Source organism: Callospermophilus lateralis, chromosome 7, assembly GCF_048772815.1.
Source record: "Callospermophilus lateralis isolate mCalLat2 chromosome 7, mCalLat2.hap1, whole genome shotgun sequence".
NCBI classification, from domain to species: domain Eukaryota; kingdom Metazoa; phylum Chordata; class Mammalia; order Rodentia; family Sciuridae; genus Callospermophilus; species Callospermophilus lateralis.
In genome coordinates, this window is record NC_135311.1 from 101,396,447 (window position 1) to 101,422,487 (window position 26,041).

The window sequence follows — 26,041 nt, forward strand, 5'->3', positions numbered from 1 at the left end:
TAAGTAAGCCCTCTCACAACAGTTTTGGATTTTATTTTACAGGCCCACAGTAACGAAACCATAGGGAGTGTGCGGTGGAAGATAGCCAAGCAGTTGTGCTCTCCTGTGGATAATATACAGATATTTACAAATGATAGTCTGGTGGGTTTAAATAATAGCTTCTGACACTTTAGCCTGATGTGAATACTTTCCTCTTCCTTTGCTTCTCAATAATTAAGAAACTACTTTTTACAGCTGACAGTGAATAAAGATCAAAAGCTTCTTCACCAGCTGGGCTTTTCTGATGAACAAATCCTTACAGTAAAGACCTCTGGCAGTGGGACCCCCTCTGGGAGCTCAGCAGATTCTTCAACCAGCTCCAGCAGCAGCAGCAGTGGGGTTTTTAGTTCATCATATGCCATGGAGCAGGTATTGAGTGATTGATAAATTCCTGTTTCTAAATTGAAATCAGTCAATATCTTTAGCCCATATAAATTTGGATCATTATGTCCTTTTTTGTCAGACAAGTTCTGATTCTTCACAGCTATGCACTGAGAACTTCTAGGATACAGCTGGGGGATGACATATAATTTACCAGTTTTCTGAGTCACAGAACCTTCTGAAGCACCAAGTCATTCTGCCTGTCCACACTGTCCTCTAGCACAACCTTCTTCATAGAGCATTGATTTTTCCCTCTCAGCTGGGTCATTCCATTAACATCCAAACATGTTGTGTTATTTCTGCCATTGTTTGAAAAAAAACACAAGCTCTTCATTCAAATTTCATCTTCAGCAGTCACTGGCCTATTCCTTGAAAGAGTTGTCCAAACTTGTTTTCAATTTCCTTTTTGCCATCCTCTCTTGGAGATAGTCAGGCTCATTTCTAGTTGCCTCCTCTACCTCTGAATCCTTATCTTGATGTTTCTGTGGAATTGATCATACAGCTGCTTCCTCTTGAAATTTACTTTCTGGACTCTCCTGACTACCCCATCTCTATGATGTTCTTTTGTCTCCTTTGCTGATTCTGCTTCATCTTCCTGATACAAAGGTCTTTCCCAGGCCAGTACTTGGAGCTCTCTTCTTTCTGTTTATTCCCTTAGTAATCTCATCTAGTCCCAAAGTTTTACATATTGCATGTTAATTGACAACTCCCCAGTTTTTAATCTTTAGCTTAAAGTCAATACATGGTTCTTTTTATTTACTATCTCCTCTTAAATGTCTACTAGGCACCCCAAGTTAAAATCCAAAAAATTTGAACTTAATGATTTTCCCCTTTCTTACCACCTTACTCTAATGCCATTCTCTTTGTTCTGTAATCTTGCTCTGTCTCAGATAATGCCATCTTCATTTGTTTTTTCTAGTTCCTCGTGCCAACATTCTTAAATTCCTCCCTTTTTTCCCCTCATACTTGCGCCCGTCAGCAAATCCTTGAGTCTACCTTTAAACTACTTCCAAAATTTAGCTACTTTTCTGTGCTTACACAGCTTTATACTAGTCTAGGCGTCCCTTGCCTGAGTGTTTCAGCAATTCCCTCAGTGGCTCAGCTCTTGCCCTTAATCCAATTGTCTCTTTCCTGAAGGGCACCCAGCAGACTCATGGTCTTACCAACTTAAGTCAGATCATGCCACTCCTCAGCTCACAGAGTCTTTGCTGCAACCTCTGGGGCCTTGCCTGATGTCCGCTCTGGATGGTCTCTGAGGCCCTCATCCACAGCTCTCCAGCTGTACTGCCTCCCTCTTTGTGCCCACACATAGTAGGCCCTGTGTACTCGCTCCACCCTGGGCCCAGGGTGTTGTTTCCAGTGCCCTCAGGCCATTCTCTCTCACTTCAGGTTTTACAGAGATACTGGTTTCTCAAGGAGCCTTCTCTCATAGTCCTACCTAAATTTTCAACCCCTTTTCTGTTCCTGCACTCTTCTCATTTCCCTTCCTCACTTATTTTTTCCATTACTTACTATACATTTTTTCCTTATCTTCTTTATTTCTCTCCTTAGTAAAATGTAAGCCCCAGATTTTCCAGGGTACAAAGATGAATAGCACTGTTCCACTGAGAACAAGCTTTGTGTGACACAAAGATATTTAAAAGACATACAGGGATTTAATTTTCATGTTTACTCTATGTATATTTCTTTAATTCCACATGGAAGGTCTTTATATCTTTCTGACTTATAGCATCACCTTGCCATAGATATCAAGAGTTCTTACTCTTCAGGTTTAATATTATAGGGGTTTTAAAGTAATTATACTTAATATTATCAAGAATCTCAGAGTGCTATTATTATGGTTAATCAGCAATAAAATACATAGCATGTTTAAGTTTGATAATTTTAAACTTATATTTGTCGTGGATATTAAAAAATCTTTCCACATATGAATAACACATTCTGTGCTGATATCTGGTTTCTTATTTCTTATAACCAGAAAATAGTGCTTTAATCATGTATCTTCTTTGCATTTATATCCACTTTGTGTTTTCTGATCTTTAGAAAAAACGGGGTAATTCTTCTTGACTTAAATTACATGTACATATGTGTGGGTATGAATGGATGTCCATATATATAATACTTAAATTCTGTGTTCAATTTACTTATGATCTCATTGGCTGCAAATGAGCTGTGATTAGCTCTCTGATGCTTTCCATTGCATTACTTACACATGACCCTTGTTTTGCCTCTCTTCAAAGCTGCCTGCCTTTTGGTGCCTTAGCCCTTTGCCAGCAGGTGGCTGGGGGAAGATACCAGGTAGTGCATGCTAGAGGTGATGATCACTCATTGTGATCTTCAGAGCATGTAAGCATTAAGCACTGTGCTCCCCTCAAGCTTGGTAATGGCCAGCCTTTCAGAAAAGTAGTGGGGGCCGTGTTTTGTTTTTTTTTTTGGTTTTAAGTTTGATGAATGAAGGAGAAAATTGTTTGATAGATTTGATAGATAGATGTATATTTACATTTTGCTTTTTTTTTTTTTTCCTCAGGAGAAATCCCTCCCTGGTGTGGTAATGGCTCTTGTATGTAATGTGTTTGACATGCTTTATCAACTTGCCAATCTAGAGGAGCCAAGGTAAATACAAATATTCATGAGACTTGAAAGAGAGAAAATTACGAATATTAGTTACTTTTCACTTAAAATGAATTTTACTTTATATTCCCTATTAGCTAAATAACTTCTTTATTGAAACTGACTTATGTGAAAGAAATTTGTATTTGAAAATTTTCAGGATAACTCTACGAGTTCGAAAGCTTCTGCTCCTGATACCCACTGATCCTGCCATTCAGGAAGCTCTTGATCAACTTGATTCTTTAGGCAGAAAGGTATGTGTGTCTTCGACAGTTATTTAACTAGCATATGAATCATAATTCAGTAAAACCACAACTTAAAATCACAGTAAGACCACATGATGCCATCTTTCCCTAGTATTTTGTCTTCTTTTGAAAAATACTTTTGCCATAAATAGAAACAGAAACTTAATGTTGGTGTGTAAAGTATCCATATGGAGTCAATAATGAGATAACATTTTAGATCCAGAAGAGGCTTTAATGTCATCCAGTTTTCCTCCCTCGTATTATATAATAGGAAACTGAAGCTCAGAAAGGTGGAAGTTACTTATTCATGATCAGACTCTGGTTTTGACTCAGTTGAAATGTTTTTCTTCTGTCATGATGCCTCTCTGGATCTGATTGTTGCATGTCTGAGTGGTTTGCATAAATGGATTTTCATTTTCTTCACAAGTGATATTTAAAATTCACTTTGTTTAACTTTTAGAATGTTGTTTCTTAGAAGATTTATATGGAGGAAGGAAAACTTTTTATTCATCATATTGTTCAATTATGTTTTCAAAATAAATTCATTTAGACCAAAATGGTTAGAACAATTTTTGTATTTTATATTTTAGTGGTTAAAATTTAGATCAGCTTAATCCTGTCATCTTTGGCTTAGGTTGTAATTTGAGAGTGAAGTGAACTAAGGTAATTAGAAAGTATAGCACTAGTATTAGCTAAAAAGAAATTTTCAAGATTACTACTTAAGCAGTCTTATGATTTCATTGTTAATATGTAAACATTCACTTTTTAAACATGGAAAGCTTAGAATACATTTTAAAAAGTATTCATGTAGTATTTGAGTATCATTGTACATTTAGAATTTGTATGGGGAACTTTGAGGTTTTGTTGATAATTACAGAGTAGTGTGGTTTTATGAAGCTAATTGTTTAGAGAAGTTTTACTAATTTGCCTTATATTAAGAGAAAAAAATATTAGAATATGCACTGAGATGTTTAATTTGTGCTTTACAACATGTATTTTTTCCCCAAATTCTTTAAAACTAGAAGACGTTGTTGTCTGAATCAAGTTCTCAGTCTTCAAAATCTCCATCCCTCTCTTCAAAACAACAGCATCAGCCAAGTGCCAGTTCAATCTTAGAAAGTTTGTTTCGATCTTTTGCTCCAGGAATGTCCACCTTCAGAGTGCTTTACAACTTGGAAGTAAGAAACCTCATTTGTTTTCATTTCATTTTGACAGATCCATTTTGGTTTATAGATTCATGCTTTCAGATGCAAGAAATGTTTGAGATTAGTTTGTAGAGGCAAAAAATTTTCACTGTTTTGATTTATACCTATCTTCATATTACCCTTGTAAAACACCATCTAAATAAATAATAAGAAATATTTTTGTTAAATAGGTCATTACCTTGCCTCTGGAAGCTTTGCAAACCTATATGATATTAATTATCTTCAGCCTTCTTGACTAAGTACATCCTAATATTTTTAAGTCTATTGTAATTTGTTGACATCAATCAAGATTAATGAGGAATTGATCAGGAAGCACATTAACATTATTATTTCAAGACTTAAAAACCTTAGAAGAATTAGAAAAAGCAATTACTTTTAATCCTATATTTATTAATTTATATTCCTTGTCTAAATGAGAGCACCTAGAAAAACAGAATGATCCAGCAGTGAACTCTAGCTTATCATCAGCCACCTAGATTACATCATCTCAGAACCAAAACACTGTAATAATGAAATATCTCCAGTATAATTTCGAAACTTCACAGTTAAGTATGAAGTACTCTGATAGGTGTGTTTTGCTTTTAGATACATCAAATATTTAGAAAGCCTAACCCTTCAGAAAGCACTTTTGCTGTTACCCAAAAGGTTGATTTCCTGCTATTTGCTTGTGAACTTATTTTTGCCCACCAGGAAACTTCGAAGTGGATATTCCAAACACAAATTCCTTTGAAGAAACCGGTCATCTTCAGTTATGTTTGCCCACTAAGCCTAGGGAGTGTGTGTGTATAGATAAAGAACTGTAATTTCAGGAAGAGCAGAGGACTCCCTTCTACGCAGTACATCATCTGAGACTGAGGAGCCCATTTCCCAAAATCTTTAAAAAAAAATCCCACATTAGAAATCTAAGTTCATAAAGTCCATAGGTTCATAGAAGCAAATTTTTTAAGACTAGAGAAATATCTTTAATTGTATCTAGTTTAAAACTGAGGCAATAAGAGATTTAAATTTTTAGATTTAAATGCTTAAATCGTAATAGTTGAATGGGCTATTGATTACTGAGCACTTGTGCTGGTACTTGCACTAAACTTAAACTTGCAACTTAATTCAGACAACTCTCTGGTGATCATAATTATCATCCTCCTTTAGGTGAGGAGAAAACTGAGGTAGCTCTTTGAGAAATGGGCTCCTCAGAATGTCTGCTGTCTTTTCAGTTTGTAGCTAGGGAAACTATAATGTGAACTGAGTTTGTTGTCTTGTATTGTAGTATGATTATTTGTATAAAATTCTTCTCTGCCCTACCACAACATTCATTTAAGCTTCCTGGGGGTGCGTATTGCAGAATTGGAGTGGAGACCTGTGTGTTAGAGTGCCACACATCTGGATTTGAATTCTAATCATGTGACTTTGAGTAAGAGGTCACTTAACTTCTCTGGTCTCAGTCCTCTCACCTTTAAAATAAAATACACATCTTAGGCATTAGAAACGTTCAGTGAACAGGAACTAGAGTCATTAGAGAGCTCATCTTGCATCTTTAACATCGGGGCTGTTTCATAAAACTTTGGCTTATGTGCTTTTTAAAGTACCTATCCAGCACATGACACAGGGTTATCTATTCTTATTTAAGCATGAAGGCCTAAGATTGTCACATTTACCTATTTCATGTAAAGAAGAGCGTGTTAGCTTTCTTCACAACAGAAAGATTTTTATTCCAAATTAAATAGAATATGGAAAATGTGGTTTTGTGAAATATGAGCCCCCATGTACTTCTGAAGGGATAACTTGTATATGACATTTAAAGAGATTTTGCCTGAATGTTTTTTTTTTCTTTTTTTAAAATATTTTTTTAGTTGTAGACAGACACAAAACCTTTACTTTATTTGTTTTTGTGTGTGCTGAGGATTGAACCCAGTACCTCACACATGCAAGGCAAATGCTCTACCATCTGAGCTACAACCTCAGTCCCAAGCTATAACCCCAGTCCCCTGAATGTTTTGCTTAGTAATTTCTGCATACATATTGGAATGGTTAATTGTGTTTGTCTGTTTCTAGGTTCTGAGCTCCAAACTCATGCCAACAGCTGATGATGACATGGCAAGAAGTTGTGCTAAATCCTTCTGTGAGAATTTCCTCAAAGCAGGAGGTTTGAGGTACGTGAGTTATAGAAAATGAGTACAGTTGTAATAGCTAATTTTCCCTGCAAAGCCTTGCTTATTCCTACAAGGTATTGTGTGAAGCATTATGAGAGTCATCAGAAGAAATGATGTTTAAGTCTCTTAGAATATTTTGATACATTTTAAAACTTTCATTTATTTGAAAAATGTACAGAAGCACATCTCTTTCCCCACTGGTAGTGGGGAAAATTCTTAAGAAGAATAGAAATGCAGAGGCTCTGGTTCTTTTGAGTCTTTTTATCTGTTTGAAGTAAGGTGAATTTCATTCTCAATAAATCTATACTGTGCAAAGCATTAGTGCTGAGGATGCAATGATAAATTAAACATTAACCCTGCCCTTGAGAGGCTCATGGTTTAAGAGTGACAGCTAGCTGGCCATCTTATAAGTATTAAAATAAAGGCATATAAAAATTTATGGGGGATGGAGGACAAGAAAGTAGTGGTTAAATTTTCTAGGTTAGAGATAAAGGTCCTCTGGACGAGGAATGAAGACCAACTTGAAGCTTGAGCAAAGAGTGGTTGCAGGAATTCGTATGTAGTGGTCTGGTGAGGAAGGGAAGCTGAGCAAGAACCTTGTGGAGATAAAAGGGCATGAGAAACAGGGAAATGTGGGCTAACCAGGCATTGCAGAAGGACTGGCACACAAGGGCTTATTCAACACAGTAATGTGTTCTTAGTAAAAATTCATTTCAAATTACCCAGCCCTCTGTAGGTCTGTGATAATAAAGGTGTTGTACTTTGGCTTATCTGTATCTGTTTGTTAATTCACATTGCAGGCATTGTTTTATGGCCAGGAAATAGAGCAGTGAATAAGTTAGACAAAATCCATGCCTCCATGAAGCTTGCACTCTAGAGAGGGAGACAAACAAATAAGTAAAAGTACACATCGTGGGTAATAAGATCTGTAGAAAGAAATAAAAGAAGGAAGCTGGGATGTAGAGGGTGGTAGTTTTTAGCAGTGGGGGTTAGGAAAAGCTTCATAAAGACCTGAAGGAGATGAAGGGATAAGGCCTCCTTAGGGGAGGGGTCTCCAGAGGAGCAGCTAGGGCACACCCCTTGCATGAGGACCTTACCTACCTGATGCCAGTGGAGGCCAGAGCAATTGGGACTGAGTGAGTGAGGCAGACAACATTAAGTTACACAGATGCCAGAGATCAGGGTATATAGAACCTTACAGGCTACTCTGCAGACTCTGCTTTCTTTTCCTGTAGGAAGCCATTGCTGGATTTTGTGTAGTAGAGGAACATGGTCTATTTTAAAGGGACCACTCTGGTTGATCATTTGAGGATACATTAGAGGGTAGAGGGGAAGGAGTGGGCAGGGAGAATTTTGAAGCTTTACCAGTAGTATTGGGTGTGGTGAATATTGGAAAACATGTTGACCAAATACACCAATTCTAGATATATTTTTAAATTGATAGTTCCATTAGTACCAAAATAGCAATTGTTCAGGAACTCAGACCATTCATGAGAATGAGAACTATTTGAACTCTGCGTCTTGGGTATCTGGCTAAATCAAGAGTCTAATTTTGATGGATTCAAGAGAGTTTTATTTATCATAGGAAACTATTGGGTAGAAATATGCATTGTTCATTTATATGTAAGAATTTTTATAGAAACTTAGTAACTAAGAATTTTTATAAGCCTCTGCATTCATTATTTTTAAAATTGCTTATGAAAAAAAAAATAGAAATCTTTTAATATACTACCTTTTTTCTTTTCTTTGAAGTTTGGTTGTAAATGTCATGCAGAGGGATTCCATTCCATCAGAAGTGGACTATGAGACAAGGCAAGGTGTTTATTCCATCTGTCTACAACTTGCAAGGTATGTAAATGTATTGTATTAGTCTCACAAGACAATACTTGACTTTATTTTTCTTCCCAAATCATATCATTTTTAATATTAAATGACCTTGAATAAGTCCAGCTTTTTCCTTTAAAGATTTTTACTTGTTGGACAAACAATGCCCACGTTATTAGATGAAGACCTCACCAAAGATGGCATAGAAGCACTTTCTTCTCGCCCATTCCGAAATGTCAGCCGGCAGACAAGCAGACAGATGTCCTTATGTGGTACCCCAGAAAAGTCATCCTACCGACAGTTGTCAGTATCGGATCGGTCATCTATTAGAGTTGAGGAAATCATCCCTGCTGCTCGAGTTGCAATACAAGTGAGTGGTGTATTCAAGAAGTATTAAACACCTAATCCTTAAAGGCCCTGCCTAGAAGATGGACCATGTAGATATGGAAGTATTTAAAATGTGAATATTGCTTTCAAGAAATTTATGTTAAGAAAGAGACCAGTAGTGCAAAAATAACTTGGAAGGTAGAGTGTAGTAAAAGCAGAGTGTTCTGTGGGCCTTCATAGTGGAATAATTTTCTTCATCTGTGCCATCATGAGTAATTTTTTTCTGGATTTAGCATCTGTGCTAAACCCTGCAGGCTAGATGGGGATTTTATATATATATATATATATATATATATAGAGAGAGAGAGAGAGAGAGAGAGAGAGAGAGGGGGAGAGGTATTTAAAGAGGTGGAGAGAGGAGATTTGTTTGAGTAAAAGGGAGAGTGTGAGCAAAGTTAAAGACAAAAGCAGGTCATGTGATAGTTTCCAGAGGCTAAAGCATAGTGTGTGGGAAAGGAAAATAGTAAAAACCAAATTGGGCTAGGCATAGCAGCATTCCTATAATCCCAGCTGCTTAGGAGACCGAGGCAGGAGGACTGCAAATTTGAGGCCAGCCCAGCAACTTAGACCCTATCTCAAAGTAAATTTGAAAAAAGAAGGGGTGGGGGGAAATTGGTGAAGGCCATTTGAAGCTAGGGCCTGAAGAGCAGGCTCTGTTTTACAATAACAGAGATACTAAAAGTCTGAACAGAGGGATAGCATGAAGAAGGCTGTCTTCTTGTATGCTGTTAGAGGGAAAAGAGTCTCACAAAGTCGAGGCCCGTAAGAAGGTATAGAAGTCAGTAGAATATGCTTGTACTGCATTACCTTTCCTAATAACACTCTTTCCACACTTCTTTAGACTATGGAAGTAAGTGATTTTACTTCTACCGTGGCTTGTTTTATGAGATTGTCATGGGCTGCTGCAGCAGGACGACTTGACCTGGTTGGGAGTAGCCAGCCAATTAAAGAAAGTAATTCTCTGTTTCCTGCTGGAATTCGAAACAGACTCAGCAGTTCAGGTACTGATTTTTACAAGGAATAGTAATTAGAACACTGAATAAGAAATAGCTGTAAGAATCATCTCTGTGTAGAGGTGTCAAGAGTCACAAAGAGAGCCTTTTGCTTTTGAGCATGAGTAAAAATTGAGCAGGCTTAATATTTGTGCACTATATGTGCCATGCTTTCTTCAAAAGAAAAGGCATTTGCAAGAACATAGAGTATAAAAATGCAAGAGGGCCCAAAATTGTGATAGTAACACAAATTCATCTAGAATTTTCTGACCTGGAAAACAGTTCTTTCCTTGGTTTGGTGGGGGTTTTTTTGGGGGGCGGGGGTCTTCCCCCCATATTTTTTAATTGGTACATTACATTTCACACACAATAATGGAGTTCATTGTTATATATTCGTATACCCACACAATATAACAATGTAGTTTGGTCAATATCATCCCCTTTCCCTTCCCTCATGAGGTTACTCCTTACCTTTCCCTACCTATCTTTCCTAGTTTCCACATGTGAAAGAAAACATAACCACCTTTGACCACCATTTTAACTGGAGTAAGATAAAATCTCAGTAGTTTTGATATACATTTTTATACTTGCAAAAGATATTGAATATTTTCCATGTATTTGTTGGCCATCTGTATTTTGTGTTTTGAAAAATGTGTATTTAGTTCATTTGGGTTGCTTTTTTGGTGGGGATTTTGTTTTGTTTTATCTTGTTTTTGAATTATTTATATAATCTGGATGTTAATCCTCTGTTGGAAGAATAGGTAGCAAAGATTTTTCTCTAATTCTGTAGATTCTCTCTTCATGCTCCTTTGCTGTGCAGAAGCTTTTTAATATGATGCCATCTGTTGGGTTGTTTTTTTTTTTTAATACAATTTTGTTTCCTAGCTTAATTTGCTTTTTCTGCTTTATGTGTTTATAAATACTTCAATAATAGAAATAAATTTATGACATACAAATAAAATACAAAATGTAAAATATAAAAATGTTAAGTTTACAATATTTTTAGGATTTTCATGTATGAGTAATCCTTCAAGATCAAGTTACAAGATATGGAACATTTTTAATATCACAGGAAGGTATCCCTCATGCTCCAAAATTGCATGTTCTTCTATCACCTGAAATTAGTTTTGCCTCATGAACTATTGCAAATGAGTTTTAAGACAAAACAGGGTGTTTCAAATATGGTGATTGAATCTATTTAGACATTAAGTGCTCTCTTGATGTATTTAATGTCGCATGAGAATTATGGATCATGTATTAAAAGAATATTAAAACTGCACAGTTCCTATAGAATCCATAGTAAACTCGAGCTTGCCTACTTTTAGGAAGCAATTGCAGCTCTGGAAGTGAAGGAGAACCTGTAGCCTTGCATGCAGGAATCTGTGTCCGACAGCAGTCTGTGTCCACCAAAGACTCACTGATTGCTGGAGAGGCTTTGTCTCTTCTTGTTACATGCCTGCAGCTTCGGAGCCAGCAGCTGGGTAAGAGGCTTCTTTGTGATTAATTTCTTTCAGGGAAAAGCCAGGATTCTAGTAGAAATTGTTTACATTGCTTGTAGACAAGGTGCTACTAATAGAAATGAAAGGAGGGGGAAAGTTGGCATGTGGAGTAGTTAAGGATGGTACTAGAATAGTTCATTCTGAAGAAGTGTTTATTGAGCAAGATTTTATAAGGGCCGTATGTCTGCCCTTCTGGAGCTTACTGTCCAGCTGAGGAATTAGGAAAACCCAAATTACTAGTTCATATACTATGTAATTAGGATTACGTATGAATCCCTGATAATGACTTATTACAAATTACGAAACTTTTAATATATTTTCCCTTTCATCTTTATTGTTAGCTTTGGAGGACTGAGCTAACCCTAACCATTCTTTAACATTTTAGCACTTAGGGCTGAGCCCTTCATTGTTTATGCTTTGTCAGCATTCATTTCTTTGGAGATCTCATCCAGTTTCATAGCCATAAATTCCATCTAGATGCTGACAACCATCAGCACCTCAATTTGGGTCTGTGACCTGAACCACTCCCCTGCCATCTCCACTGGGATAGCAGATAGACATCCTAAGCATTCTGTCTAGAACAGAACTGATCATACCCATATCACTGAAGAATTTTCCCAACATAAAGGTAGTTTTACCCTGCTAGTTCCTCTGACCACAAACCTTGGAATCACCCTTGATTGCCTTTTTTCACACCCTACTTTCAGTTGGTTGGCTTATCATCCTTCCAGCTGTACCTGGATTGCACCCCTTCACCACCTTCACTGAAGCTCTTCTGATCTGCCATCACTTCTTACTTGCCTTGTAATAGTGCCTAACCAATCTCCTTGCTTCTGTCCTTGTAATAACCAGGGTAGACCTCCTAATACTATGTCACTCCTCTCTCAAAGCCTCCAGGTGGCTTCCCAGTTCACCCAGAGTAAAAGCCAGATCTTTACTTCAAGGTCCATGGCAGTCTACCCACTGATACTCTGTTCTTTCACCTTCTCCTGCTCTCCCCCTCAGTCCTTGGGTACCTTACTTTTCCCCAACACCTTCCTGCCTGCTTCAGGGTTCTTACACTGGCCGTTCCCTCCTTCTGGTATGTTCTTTCTCATCTCTGCACATGGTTCTCTTTTCCCCATCTCCTGTAAGCCCTTGCTTTAATTTCATCTTGGTGAGACATTCCCTGACAACCTTTTTTAAAAAAAAAAATTATACCCTTCCCCTTTCCCTAGCACTGCCTTGACCCCTAACCTTTTTTTCCTATACCGTTTATCTCTTTATAACATATAATTATCATGTTTATTGCCATCATCCTCCAACTAGATTGTAAGCTCCATGAAGACCCTTTGTGCATTTTGTTTCCTGCTGAATCTTCAGTACCCAAACACTGCCTGATGTGCAGTAGACCCTCAATACGTAAATATTCTGGCATGAAATCTTAACTATAGTTTTAAAAATGGTACCAACACAAAGAAGCCCTAGTCTTGACTATTCTTACCAGTTTCACACTTCTGTTCTGTAGAGTTGGGGATCAGTATGTATTTTGTATAAAACTTAATTAGGTATGCCAAGGATAAAGGTAATTGAGATAAATACACAGAAAATGATAGAAATTTATGAAACATTAAAGTAGTGTCTAAAATGGTTTTCTCTGAGCAAGAATGCTTTTGAATGTTTATATGTGAGAAATATAAGTCATTAAAATCTATGCCATATGCTTAATTTGATTTTCTTAGAATTCTTTAGAAATATTTTCAAATCAAGATTTTAAAAAATTGAAAATATAACTTCCCTCCAAACTTTTGTCTTTTATCATATGTGATTTTATTTTTGGTACATTTTATAGTTACCAGTATTGATAGTTTATCAAGAGGAGACATTTATTCTTAAACTGGTATGTGCACACACTGTGAGATACCAAGATTACTAAAATATGGCTCTTTCCCTTGAGTACCTTAAAAATTTATACGGTAAATGGACAGACATGGAAGCAGTTGTAGAAGTTCCTGAATTTTGATTACATGTAGAAAGAAGAGATGAATTTCTGCTTAAGTTGCATTTAAGAAATTACTCAAAATTTTAAAAATTTTTGAAAATGCATTAACTAATTCAGTTCCTTTTCCCCCTTAATTTTCCTTATTCTTATCATTAGCATCTTTCTATAACTTGCCCTGTGTTGCTGATTTTATCATCGATATTCTGCTTGGATCACCAAGTGCTGAAGTAAGGATTTTTGCATTCCTTATTTAAAAAAAGAAAGAACTTTGTTCTTTTGGGGGTGGGAGCTGTCATGGATACCTTGACACTGGGGAATACAAAGGGAATAGCACTTAGTCCTCACAGGGAAAGTGGTAGACCACTCTGAAGGAAATGTGACTATTAGAACTATACCACCCTCCTCTCTGCTACCCCTTCCATGTCCCATTAGAAATTGAGACTTGCATTATAATTAATGTTTTCTTTTATGACAACCAAAATGTTACAGCCAGTGTGTAGCACCTGTAACTTATAAGGGCAGCTGACATTAAGCATCAACATGTGGTTTAAAATCAGGAAGACCACCTTCAAGCCATGAACTTTCATTGGATGTTAAAATTCTGACTTTCTTACATGACTTCAAAAATTAAACACTTAAAGAAGAGTAGTTGTGCTTTTGTTTTTGTGTTTTTCTTTTTTGTATTTTTGTTTACATTAAATTAAACCTATTGGTTCTAGGAAGATAGTAGGATAATTTAGGGAATCAGTTCCCAAAGCACATTTATAATTAGCCTGTTTACTCAGTAGATTCTTTACTATTAAAGATTGAAACATGGAGGGGCTGGAGTTGTGGCTCAGCAATAGAGCGCTCGCCTCGCATGTGCGAGACCCTGGGTTCAATCCTCAGCACCACATAAAAAATAAATTAGTGAAATAAAGGTGTTGGGTCTAACCACAACTAAAAAATAAATACTTAAAAAAAAATTGAAACATGGATATCTTACTCTAGTGTTTCAGTAGCATGGATGAATAAGTAGTGTGGACTTAGGAGGAATCACTTTTTAAGCAGTCTTTAAATGTTGTCTGACATGTCCTTTGCCACTAATCACATGATTTCAGATCCGCCGGGTTGCCTGTGATCAACTGTACACTCTTAGTCAGACAGATACTTCAGCTCATCCAGATGTGCAGAAGCCAAATCAATTTCTTCTAGGTGTCATTCTCACAGCTCAGCTGCCTCTTTGGTCCCCAACTAGCATTATGAGAGGAGTCAATCAGAGGTATGTAATAAAGATGAAAAATCTCATATTAACAAAAAACAGTGGATGAATTTTATATATATATTTATATATATATATATATATATATATATATATCTCCCCTAAAATTTATAGTGCATAATGAGATAACAAAAGAACGTCTCCTTTCTTCTTCTGACATTACATTCCTAAAAGGGGGCATTTGTGTTTTTCTTCCCATGCAGGACAGGAGAATTAAATACCATATGGCTTTCTCCTTCATCACCCCCAACTCCCAGCCCATCCTATTTTGTCTACTCATTTCAGAGAAAAAGAGGTGTCACCTGATTTGTGTGACTAAAGTTATTTGAACCAGGTCACTGTGTGAAGGTCACACTTGTCCTATACCCTGCACCTCACTTTCTTGGCTCAGATACTTTATGGCCCCATGACTAAAGGTAGCTGGGGTATCCTGCTAGCTTTGTATCTTGGCTTTATATGTGCCTAAGCGTGTAAGAAAGTTTGTGTTCAATGCTCATAGGGTGACTTAGGTAGGTCTGTTCTGCCTGTCCCATCTTCCCTCTGCAGGCTAGCCTGCAATGATTGAGGCTATTTCCTTCATCTGGTCCCAGGAAAGGAAGTAGGAGGTCCACGTTGACTTCAAGCTTATGCCACTTTATTCACCTCAGCTTTATCAGTGAACCCCTGCCATTGGGCTTGTAAAATATGGAGATTTGTGAAATCAGTATCTACTTTCATTGTACATATATTTTATAATTAGAGCCCTGAAAGAAAAGAGGCATTAGGCCAATGTAAACCCTTTTTCCCCACATCCTCGCCAACACTTCTTGTTGTTTGTGTACTTAATAGCTGCCATTCTGACTGGAGTGAGATGAAATCTTAGAGAAGTTTTGATTTGTATTTCTCTAATTGCTAGAGATGTTGAATATTTTTTTCATATGTTTGTTGATTGATGGTACATCATCTTCTGAGAAGTGTCTGTTCAGTTCCTTGGCCCATTTATTGACTGGGTTGTTTCTTTGGTGTTAAGATTTTTGAGTTCTTTGTATACCCTAGAGATTAGTGCTCTATCTGATGTGCATTAAATTTGCTCCCATGCTGTAGACTCTGTCTTCACCTCACTGAGTGTTTCCTTTGCTGAGAAGAGTCTCTTAAGTTTGCATACATCCCACTTATTGATTCTTGATTTTACGTCTTGCGCCATAGGAGTCTTGTTAAAGAAGTTGGGACCTAATGAAGATTTGGTCTACTTTTTTTTCTATTAGGCACAGGATCTCTGGTCTAATTCCTAGGTCCTTGATCCACTATGAGTTGAGTTTTGTGCAAGGTGACAGGGGCTTAATTTCATTTTGTTGCATATGGATTTCCAGTTTTCCCAGCACCTTCTGTTGAAGAGGCTATCTTTTCTCCAATATATGTTTTTGGCACCTTTGTCTAGTATGAGATAACTGTATTTATGTGGGTTTGTCACTATGTCCTCTGTTCTGTACCATTGGTCTACAAGTCTATTTTGGCGCTAATACCATGCCGTTTTTGTTACTATTGTAGTATAGTTTAAGGTCTTGTATAGTGATGCCACCTGCTTCACTCTTCTTGCTAAGGATTGCTTTGGCTATTGAGTCTCTTATTTTTCCAGATGAATTTCATGATTCCTTTTTTTATTTCTATGAGGAATGTCATTGGGATTGCATTGAATCTGTATAATGCTTTTGGTAGTATAGTCATTTTGACAGTATTAATTCTGCCTATCCAAGAACAAGGGAGATCTTTCCATCTTCTAAGGTCTTTTAAATTTCTTTGGCATTATGTAGTTTTTATTGTAGAGGTCTTTGACCTCTTTTATTGATTCCCAAGTCTTTTTTTTTTTTTTTTTAAGGCTATGGTACATGGGTAATTTTTCTAGTTTCTCTTTCAGAGGATTTGTCACTGATGTACAGAAATGCCTTTGATTTATGGGTGTTGATTTTTATGTCTTACTCCTTTGCTGAATTCATTTATTAGTTTTAGAAGTTTTCTGGTGGAATTTTTTTGGATCCTTTAGGTATAGAATCATGTTGTCAGCAAATAGTAATAGTTTTGAGTTCTTCTTTTCCTGTCAGCATTTCATTAATTTCTTTCATCCCTCTAATTGCTCTAGCTAGATTTTCAAAAACTATGTCAAATAAGTGGTAAAAGAGGGCATCCCTGTCTTGTTCCAGTTTTTAGAGGGAATGCTTTCAGTTTTTTTCCACTTAGAATGGTGTTGACCTTGGGCCTAGCATAGATAGCTTTTACAATGATGAGTTATGTTTCCATTATCCCTAGTTTTTCTAGTGTTTTGAACATGAAGGGGTGCTGTATTTTTTCGAATGCTTTTTCTGCATCTATTGAGATGATCAAATGATTCTTTATCTGTTTAACTTGTGTATGTCATCCTGATTCAGTTTGGGCAAATCATGACTCTAGAAATTTGTCAATGCCTTTGATACTTTCTATTTTATTGGAGTACAAATTTTCAAAATAAGTTCTAATTATCTTCTGTAATTCTGTAGTGTCCATCATGATATTTCCTTTTTCATCATGGATGTTAGTAATTTGAGTTTGAGTTTTCTCTCTCCTTCTCTTCATTAACATGCCTAAGGGTTTATCAATTTTATTTACTTTTTCAAAGCACCATCTTTTTGTTTTGTCAGTTTTTTCAATTCTTTGTTTTGTTTCAATTTTGTTGATTTCAGTTCTGATTTTAATTATTTCCTGTCTTCTACAGCTTTGGTGTTGATTTGTTCTTTTTCTGGGGTTTTGAGATGAAGTGTTAGGCTATTTATTTGTTGACTTTTTCTTCTTTTAAAGAATGAACTCCATTTAATGAACTTTCCTCTTAGTACTACCTTCGTAGTGTCTCAGAGATTTTGATATGTCGTATCTATGTTCTCATTTAACTCAAAGAATTTTTTAATCTCCTTTTTGATGTCTTCTGCAATCCATTGTTCATCAGCAGCATATTATTTAGTCTCCAGGTGTAGGAATAACTTCTATTTTTTTTTTTAATCATTGATTTCTAATTTCTTTCCATTATGAAAGAAGAATGGAAAGATAGAATGCAGGGTAGTATCTCTATTTTTGGTATTTGCTAATAGTTGATTTGTGGCATAATATATGATCTGTTTTAGAGAAAGATCCATGTGCTGCTGAGAAGAAAGTGTATTCACTACTTGAAGGATGAAATATTCTATATATGTCAGTTAAGTGTAAGATATTGATTGTATTATTGAGTTCTGTAGTTTCTTTGTTCAGCTTTTGTTTGGAAGATCTATGCAGTGGTGAAAGAGGTGTGTTAGTCACCCAGAATTATTGTGCTGTGGTCTATTTGACACTTGAACTTGAGAAGAGTTTGTTTGATGAACATAGATGCTCCATTGTTTGAGCTTGTATATTTATAATCATAATGTCTTGTTGATGTATGGTTCCTTTAAGCAGAATGAAATGTCCTTCTTTATCCCTTTTGATTAACTTTGGCTTGAAGTCTACTTTATTTGATATGAGGATGGAAACCCCTGCTTGTTTTCACAGTCCATGTAAGTGTATGTTTTTTTCTAGGAGTCTCTTGAAGGCAGCATATTGTTGGGTCTTTTTTTTTTTTTTTTTTTTTTTAATCTAATCTGCCAGTCTATGTCTTTTGATTGGTGAGTTTAAGCCATTAACATTCAGAGTTATTATTTAGACATGATTTGTATTTCTGGCCATTTTTGTTTATTTTTGGTATTTAACTTGACTTGATTTTTTCCTTTAGTGTAATACCCCCCCCCCCACCCCTTTGCTGATTTTTCATTGTTTTTTCCAATTTCCTCCTCATGGGATATTTTGCCAAGGATGTTCAGTAGTGCAGGCTTTCTAGTTGTAAATTCCTTTAATTTTTGTTTATCATGAAAGGTTTTGTTTTCATCATCAAATCTAAAGCTTAATTTTTTGGATATAAGATTTTTGGTTGGCATCCATTTTCTTTCAGAGCTTAGTATATGTTGTTCCAGGATCTTTTACTTTTCAGAGTCTGGGTTGAAAAAATCTACAGAGATCTTAATTGGTTTCCCCCTATATGTAATCTGATTACTTTCTCTTATGGCTTTTAAAATTCTTTATTTATTCTTTATGTTAGGCATTTTCATTATAATGTGCCTTGGTGTAGATCTGTTGTGATTTTGTACATTTGGTGTCCTGTAAGCCTCTTGTATTTGATTTCGCATTCATTCTTCATGTTTGGAAAATTTTCTGATATTATTTCATTGAATAGATTGTTCATTCCTTTAGTTTGAACCTCTATGCCTTCCTCTGTCCCAATAATTCTTAAATTTGGTCTTTTTATGTTATCCCATAATTCTTGAATGTTTTGTTCATGGTTTCTTACCATCTTCACTGTGTGGTCAACATTATTTTCAACATTATATATTTTGTCTTCATTGTCTAAGGTTCTGTCTTCCAAGTGATCTAATCTGTTGGTGATGCTTTCTATTGCGTTTTTAATTTAGTTTATTATTTCCTTCATTTCAAGGATTTCTGTTCTGTTTTGTTTGTTTGGGATTTTTTGTTTGTTTTGTTTTGTTTCAGAACCTCTATCTCCTTATTGAAGTAATCTTTTGCTTCCTGTATTTCTTTATGTAGCTCTTCATCGAAATGATCTTTTGCTGCCTGTATTTGCACTCTCATCATCCTTTAATTCACAGAACATTTTAATTATATACAGCCTGAACTCCTTCTCTGTCATTTCTTCTGCTGTGCTGGCCATGGATTCTAATAATGTAGTATCTTGGATTGTTTGGGGCACTTTCTTTCCTTGTTTTTTTATGTTGTTCATGTGCCTTCCCTTCTAGCACTTCAGATCCAAGGTGTTACAGTTTTTACCCTATAGGCTTATAGTGTCCCTGCAGGGTTCCAATACCTCTGCTTTAAAGGGGAGAACCATATTAATGATCCCAATACAAACAATATACAGCCTTGAATCAAATAGCTGCTATTATGACATTTATGATTTTGTCACAGTTATTATCTACAATAATAGTAGGTTTGCAAAAAGGTCTACAGTTTCTGATGGTGGACAAAGAGAGAACTGGGGGTGGGTTGTAGGATGAGATGTTAAGGAGGTAGGAGGTAAGGATATAGAGTTATTAGATCTTAGGAAGTGTGAAAGAGGAATCAAAAGAAGTTGGCTAGTAGCAGGAGAAAAGAGAGAAAGTGATTTTGGGGAGACAAGTATGTGGGAAGATGAAAGAGTACAAAAAAGAAACAAACATAAAAATTAAGAAAATTTAAAAATTTAAAAGAAATATACAACACAACTATTATATACTATTCAGACAGCCCAGTCCTCAGTAGCCTAATTTATGAAAAGAACATGGTTTCACAAATGTTGGGGATGTGAGGGTGGGGGAAGAGAGAGAGAAGAAAAAGAAAAAAAAATTCTCAAAAATACAAAGATTGTTTTCATTGGAGATCAGTATCTTTTCTGCTTCCCTTCTCATCCAATAGGTATGGTTGTCTGTTGTTTGCTAGTATCTTTACCCTCAGGATGGTGAAGGTTATTAGGGTGGGAGGGTTGGTCTTGGGGGCGGAGCTTCTGGAGGTAGGGTATAGCACTTGTTGGTGCCTGATGGGAGACTGCACCCCAAGGATCTCCTTTGGGGCCTGATCATGTGATGTGGGTGCCTGATCTTATCTCCTTTTATCGCCTGTAGACCTCACAATTCCTGATCTCTAATTTAGTCTCTAAACTGTATCTCACTCACCTCCTCCCTTTCTACATCCCAATCAGGAACCTGTCTCTCCGGAGGTCTTGTGGGCTGTGTTCTGGGGGCTGCACCCCTGTCATGGAGAGCTGTTTGGTATTGGGCAGTTCAAGACCAAGTTTTGTGAGCTACAGATCGGCCGCATAGCTGCAAGCACTGTGCCGGGTTAGTAGGTGCAGGAGAGAGAGAGGAGTTTGGGACTATAGGTACCTTGATATTGCTTCTAGGCCCCAGTTGGTGTCCCAAACTGGTAGGTACCCCAACTAAAGATGGCATCAGCGGTGTCCCAAGATGGAGGCAGATATCTTAAGAGATGGGGTGTTGGGCTAGGTAGTATGTTGGGCAGTGTGTTCAGAGATGCAGCTCTATGGCATCCTGTGTTGTGACTAGTAGCTGTCTCCAGACCCTGTCCAGTGTCCCCAGATGCAGGCTACCGTGTGTAAGAGACTATGTCAATGGTTGCAGTGTCCCAAGATAGAGGCAACCGGGAGCTCCATATTGGTAGATGGGGTTCCCCTCGGAAGTGGCAGCCTTAGGTCTTGCATAGGCAAGCAGCTGGGAGTCGTGTGCTGAAGCTAAGACCTAGGGACCTGTGCAGGCATGGCAGCTGGGATTCCTGCACAGGAGCATCTCTTGGAGAAATCCTCTAATAACTCTCGAGAAACAGTGCTTCCACTACTTGAATCCTGGGTCATGGAGTAACACAGAATGTAGCCTCCCTCTAGCACGCCATCTTGGATTTGTTTTTTTTATTTCAGCAAATATTGGTGAGATTTTGATAGGGATATCATTGAATCTGTAGATGACTTTGTATAGACAACACAATTTTAGTCTTTAATTCATGAATAAGGACATCATTCTAATTATGTCATCTTTAATTTCTTTCCAGCAGTTTTTTTTTTGGTTTTTTTTTTTTTTTTTTGTAGTTTTTGCTTTATAAGTGTTTAATTTCCTTGGTTAAAATGATGACTATTTTTATTCTTCTTGACACTATTGTAAATGTAATTGTTTTCTTTTTTAGTGTGTTCATTGATAGTGCAAGAAATGCAACTGATTTTTGTATACTATAACTTTGCTGAATATATTTATTAGTTTTAACAGGTTTTTTGTGGAATCTTTAGGTTTTCATTTTATACAAGATTGCATCATCAGCAAATAGATTATTCTAGTTCCTCCTTTCCAAATTGTATTCCTTTTATTTCCTGCCTGATTTCTCTAGCTAGACCTTTTATACTCCAGCGAACAGAAATGGTCAAAGTAAGTGATCATCCTTGTTCTCTTAAGGAAGAAAGAAAACCTTTCTTTCACCATTGAGTACGATGTTAACTGTGAATGTTTTATATATGGCCTTTATTATGGTGAGATAGTTTTTATAGCAAAAAAGCATTAAATTTTGTCAGATACTTTTTTTGCATCAATTTGAGATTATTATATAGGCTTGTTTCCCCCATTTCTTTCTGTTAATGTGGTATTAAAATCATTTTTCATATGTTCAGTCATCCTAGCATTCCAAGTATCAGTCCTACCTGTTCCTGATAATTAATGCTTTAAATATACTGCTAAATTTGGGTCACTAATATGTTTATGTTCTTGAGGATTTGTGCGTAAGCATTTATAAGGGACATAATTCTGTAATTTTCTGGAAGATCCTTTGGTTTTGATATCAGGGTAATGCTTACCTCATAGGAGGTAGTGTTTTGGAAGAGTGTGAGAAGGACTCATATTCTTTAGTGTTTGGTAGAATCATCAACAAAACCATCTTGTTCTGTACTTTTCTTTTTTGGGTAGCTTTTTGATTACCAGTTATCACCTTGCTAATTACAGGGCTACTCGGATTTACTGTCTCATTCTGATTCAGTTTTGATAAGTTTCTAAGAATTTGTTCATTTCATCTTTCTAGTTCCAAGTTGTTGATGTGGCATCTTTCTGGTTTCTTAATGTAAGCATTTATAGATGTAAATTTTCCTTTTATTCCACTGCTTTTGATGTATCCCCTAACTTTTGGTATGTTGTATTTTTCATTTGTTCCAAGATATCTTCTAATTCCTTGGTGATTATTTGATTCATTCTTAGCTTTTCTTACTGCCTGTATATTCTAGAAAAAAGATGTGTAATCTGCAGATATTCCTTGAATTGAATTATAATTTTGTCTGTTTGCAAGTCTTCATTACATGATTAAGTGAGTGTATCAACATTTGTTATGTTTTCATATACTTTTTAATATATGAGAATTCCTAGTAGGGGCTTCAACATAATATTTTGAAGCATTTGACCTTTGGTTTTTTTGTTCCAGATGTATAAATAGGAAGAAGTCAGGATTTTGGTTTGTTAGGTAAAGTCATTATGGTTAATACTAAAATTTTAGCCAAAACCTAAAATTACTTTATAATTGACATCAACATTTAACCTGAATTAGACATAAATTGTATGATTCTAGTACTGAAAAATAAATCTTTAATAGTGTTTTTTCCCAATAGACATCTGAATTAAAAGATATAAAAATACTTTTATTTTAAAAACTGGGTTTTTTTTTTTAATTGAAATGTTTGGATTATTTTTTAGAAGTTATTGATTTTATCCTTGTTATGAATCAGTTTATTTGGGGGGAAAAGCAAAAAGTGTTAGATTAGATTAGATATTTTAATATATATCAAAGAATCTCTTAAAAATGCATTGATTAGGTTTGGTAAAATTTTGAAAACTATGCCTCGTATCTTTTTTAATGTATTTAATTAGCAGTTACCATGGGCTAACCACATGCCACACAGCTTACTAAGTTCTTTACATATATTTATTTACCTTTCAGTTCTCAGAATGGCCAAATGAATTTGTCTGTTTTTATTATCTCTATTTTTTTAAACATAATTTTTGGTTCATTATATATTTTAATCATTAATACAAGCTTGAGCCTAATTTTAGTCAGCTTTTTTTTTTTTTTTTTTTTTTTTGCTACTATGAACAAAAGAGCTGACAAGAACAATTTTAGAGGAGAAAAAGTTTATTTGGTTTTCATGGCTTCAGAAGTTCATAGATGGCTGACTCCATTGCTCTGGGCCCAAGGTGAGGCAGAACAGTGTGGTAGAAGAAGAAAGCATCTCAGGACATCACACCAGAAAGCAGAGAAAGAGAGAGATTCCTCATGGACAAAAAATAAAACCCAAGGGCATGCCTCCCTACTCTTCTAGCTACATCCTACCTACCTACAGTTACCACTTAATTAATCCATATTAGGGGGATTAACATACTGATTAGGTTAAGGCTCAGGACCCAATCATTTTGTCTCTAATTTTTTTTTTTTTTTTTTTTTTTTTTGCATTGTTTCACACAGGAGCTTTTGGGGGATACCTAATAGCTAAACTATAATAAATCTTTTTATACACACACACACACAAATATATGTCTATACACACACACAAATGTATGTCTATACATAAACATACATGTGAGTGTGTGTGTGTGTGTGTGTGTATATATATATCAGTAAATATAAACATGTGTATGGGAGTTAGAATTTAAATCAGTTGTCTTTGGACACCTGAGGTGTAAGTAGTATAAGCAGGATTAAAACCTGCATCTGATTCTAAAACCTGAGCTTTTAACCACTATAACTACAGAAAAAGCACTCCCACATTAAAGAAATGCCCTCTTTATTTTACTGTCCTCTATTTTTCTTCTTAGTGCTTGTCACCACTTGACATGTATATATTTTTTATTTGCTATCTGTCCCCCTTGTTCTTTTGTTCAGTGTCCCCTTTAAAAAGGTGTAAGCATTTGATAAGTGCTTAACAGATATTAGTTGATAATTGAATGAACAAATGCAGTCAGTGCTTAAATCATTTAAAACCATGTTTATTAAAAATTCCCTCTCTACACTATTATTCCTTTACTGTGTCATTATTAGCAAAATCATTAATATGCTCCATGTTAAAATGCACTAATGTAAAAGCAGTTACTTTATGCTTAGGAAAATTATCTTAATTGTTTTATGAACTTGTTTTTACAAGGAAAATGCTTTTTATTTTGTAAACAGCCTATTTTTAGTAACTGAAACCTATCTATTTTTTAGACTGTTATCTCAGTGTATGGAGTATTTTGATTTGAGGTGCCAATTATTAGATGATCTAACAAGTAAGTAAACGTCTAACTTTGATTTGGGGTGGGGAAGTAGAAGAGAAAGCCAGAGTAGACATTTTTAATCTGCTTTAGCAATGTCAGGTGCAAATGTGATTATAATCTTTGTTATGATTTCCTGAAAATAGCATGTAAGCCAGTGAGCTCTCTGTCAGTACAGTCCCAACTATTAATGTGTTGAGAAAATTTGTTAATTTAAAAATTGTTTAAGACTTATATTTTAATTGTACCAACATGGAACTATGATGAAGAACCTTTCTCTCTAGCATAATCTATTCTGACAGTTTTGAAGTTTGATCATTGAAGGAAAGAGGAAATCTATTGAAGCATGTTGATAGTGATAGAAGTAAATTAAATGATTAAAGTGTCATTGTTAACAATTCTCTTGTTAGAGTGTTAAGATTTTAATTATCTGTACTTACCTTTTAATAATGCAAGAGTATGTTGGAGTACTTTATGTAAAATTTAGTTGCTCAAATCAAGAAGTTATTAGTTTATTCCCCATCCTTTATGCAAATAAATTGCTTCAGTGTACAGGAAATAAGTAAAAATTAGGATGACTGGGCACAGTGGTGAATGCTTGTATAATCCCAACTACTGGAAAGTCCTAGGCAGAAGGCTCACAAGTTCAAGGCCAGCCTGGGCAACTTAGTAAGACCCTGCCTCAAAATAAAATGTTAAAAGTCCTGGGGGTATAGCTGAATTGGTAGAACACTTGCCTAGCATGTATGGAGTCCCTGGGTTTAAAAAAAAAAAAAAAAAATCCTGGTGATCAAAAAATATTAATTTCAAAAGAAAGTTAAGGCCTGGATGAAAAAACGTATTTTATGTGTATATAGACTGTAAATCCCCACACAGTCAATTTGATTGTGAGATTCCTGTGGGCCAAAGGTAAAAAGGAAACAGGGTACAGTTAGTTATTCTTGATACCCAAGAAGAAAGAGAATGGGTCCTCAAAAGAAGCAAATTTTTTCCATCACTTTATTCTAAAAGAAGTTTCATACAAAGATCTTTATGTAATAAGTACATGAAGATCTAGTGACTAATAATCCTCAGTGACATCTCCTAAGGCAGATTTCTTCCTGGGTCCTGAGTCTGTCTCAGAAACTTTCAGCAATACAGAGAGGTTGATTTTATGGAAATTAAGATAGTGGAGTTTGGCTGTGTTTTGATTCAGGGTGAGATTGGTCATGTCTGGAAAGTGGATGGACTATGTATTCATCTAACCACCTACCTCAGTGTGTTTTTCCACCAAGCTTCCAGTTTAATGTGGGCAGCAGCCATCAAGGTTTTGCTCTCTGCTTTTTGAAAACTGAATTCATGAGTTGGCTATACACATGCAACTTTCAAAAGAAATGAATAAATTGTTAAGGTAGACCTTCCCTGCATTGTTGAATAGTAAATGAAAGATCCAGGATCTCTTATGAGGTCTTAAGGCGCAGACAGAATTAATTCTCATGCAGTATTTCTTGAAACAAAGAATATTGTCTGATTTGGGGGTACTTTTTTTTCCTAAGTCAGGGCCTACACTAATACCCTTTACACCTAGCACCCTGTGGTGGAGGTATTGGCCTTATTGCCTAACTAGGGAAGCAGGGTGGTAG

At 35.9% G+C, this 26,041-nt stretch overlaps 1 protein-coding gene across 3 annotated transcripts in view; it reads left to right on the forward strand.

Annotated features, from left to right (window-relative positions):
- Positions 1-26,041, forward strand: part of Usp24 (ubiquitin specific peptidase 24) — a 131,193-nt gene that overhangs the window by 64,613 nt on the left and 40,539 nt on the right. For 2 of the 3 annotated variants that reach the window (XM_076860291.2, XM_076860292.2), the window contains exons 27-39: positions 43-141; positions 235-408; positions 2,948-3,033; positions 3,191-3,284; positions 4,298-4,453; positions 6,530-6,627; positions 8,380-8,475; positions 8,593-8,821; positions 9,680-9,839; positions 11,156-11,311; positions 13,467-13,537; positions 14,411-14,571; positions 24,373-24,434. In XM_076860291.2, coding sequence (XP_076716406.1) covers positions 43-141; positions 235-408; positions 2,948-3,033; positions 3,191-3,284; positions 4,298-4,453; positions 6,530-6,627; positions 8,380-8,475; positions 8,593-8,821; positions 9,680-9,839; positions 11,156-11,311; positions 13,467-13,537; positions 14,411-14,571; positions 24,373-24,434 — 1,642 coding nt within the window. The remainder of the gene's footprint in view (positions 1-42; positions 142-234; positions 409-2,947; positions 3,034-3,190; positions 3,285-4,297; positions 4,454-6,529; positions 6,628-8,379; positions 8,476-8,592; positions 8,822-9,679; positions 9,840-11,155; positions 11,312-13,466; positions 13,538-14,410; positions 14,572-24,372; positions 24,435-26,041) is intronic. The other variant, XM_076860293.2, reaches the window with a different exon arrangement.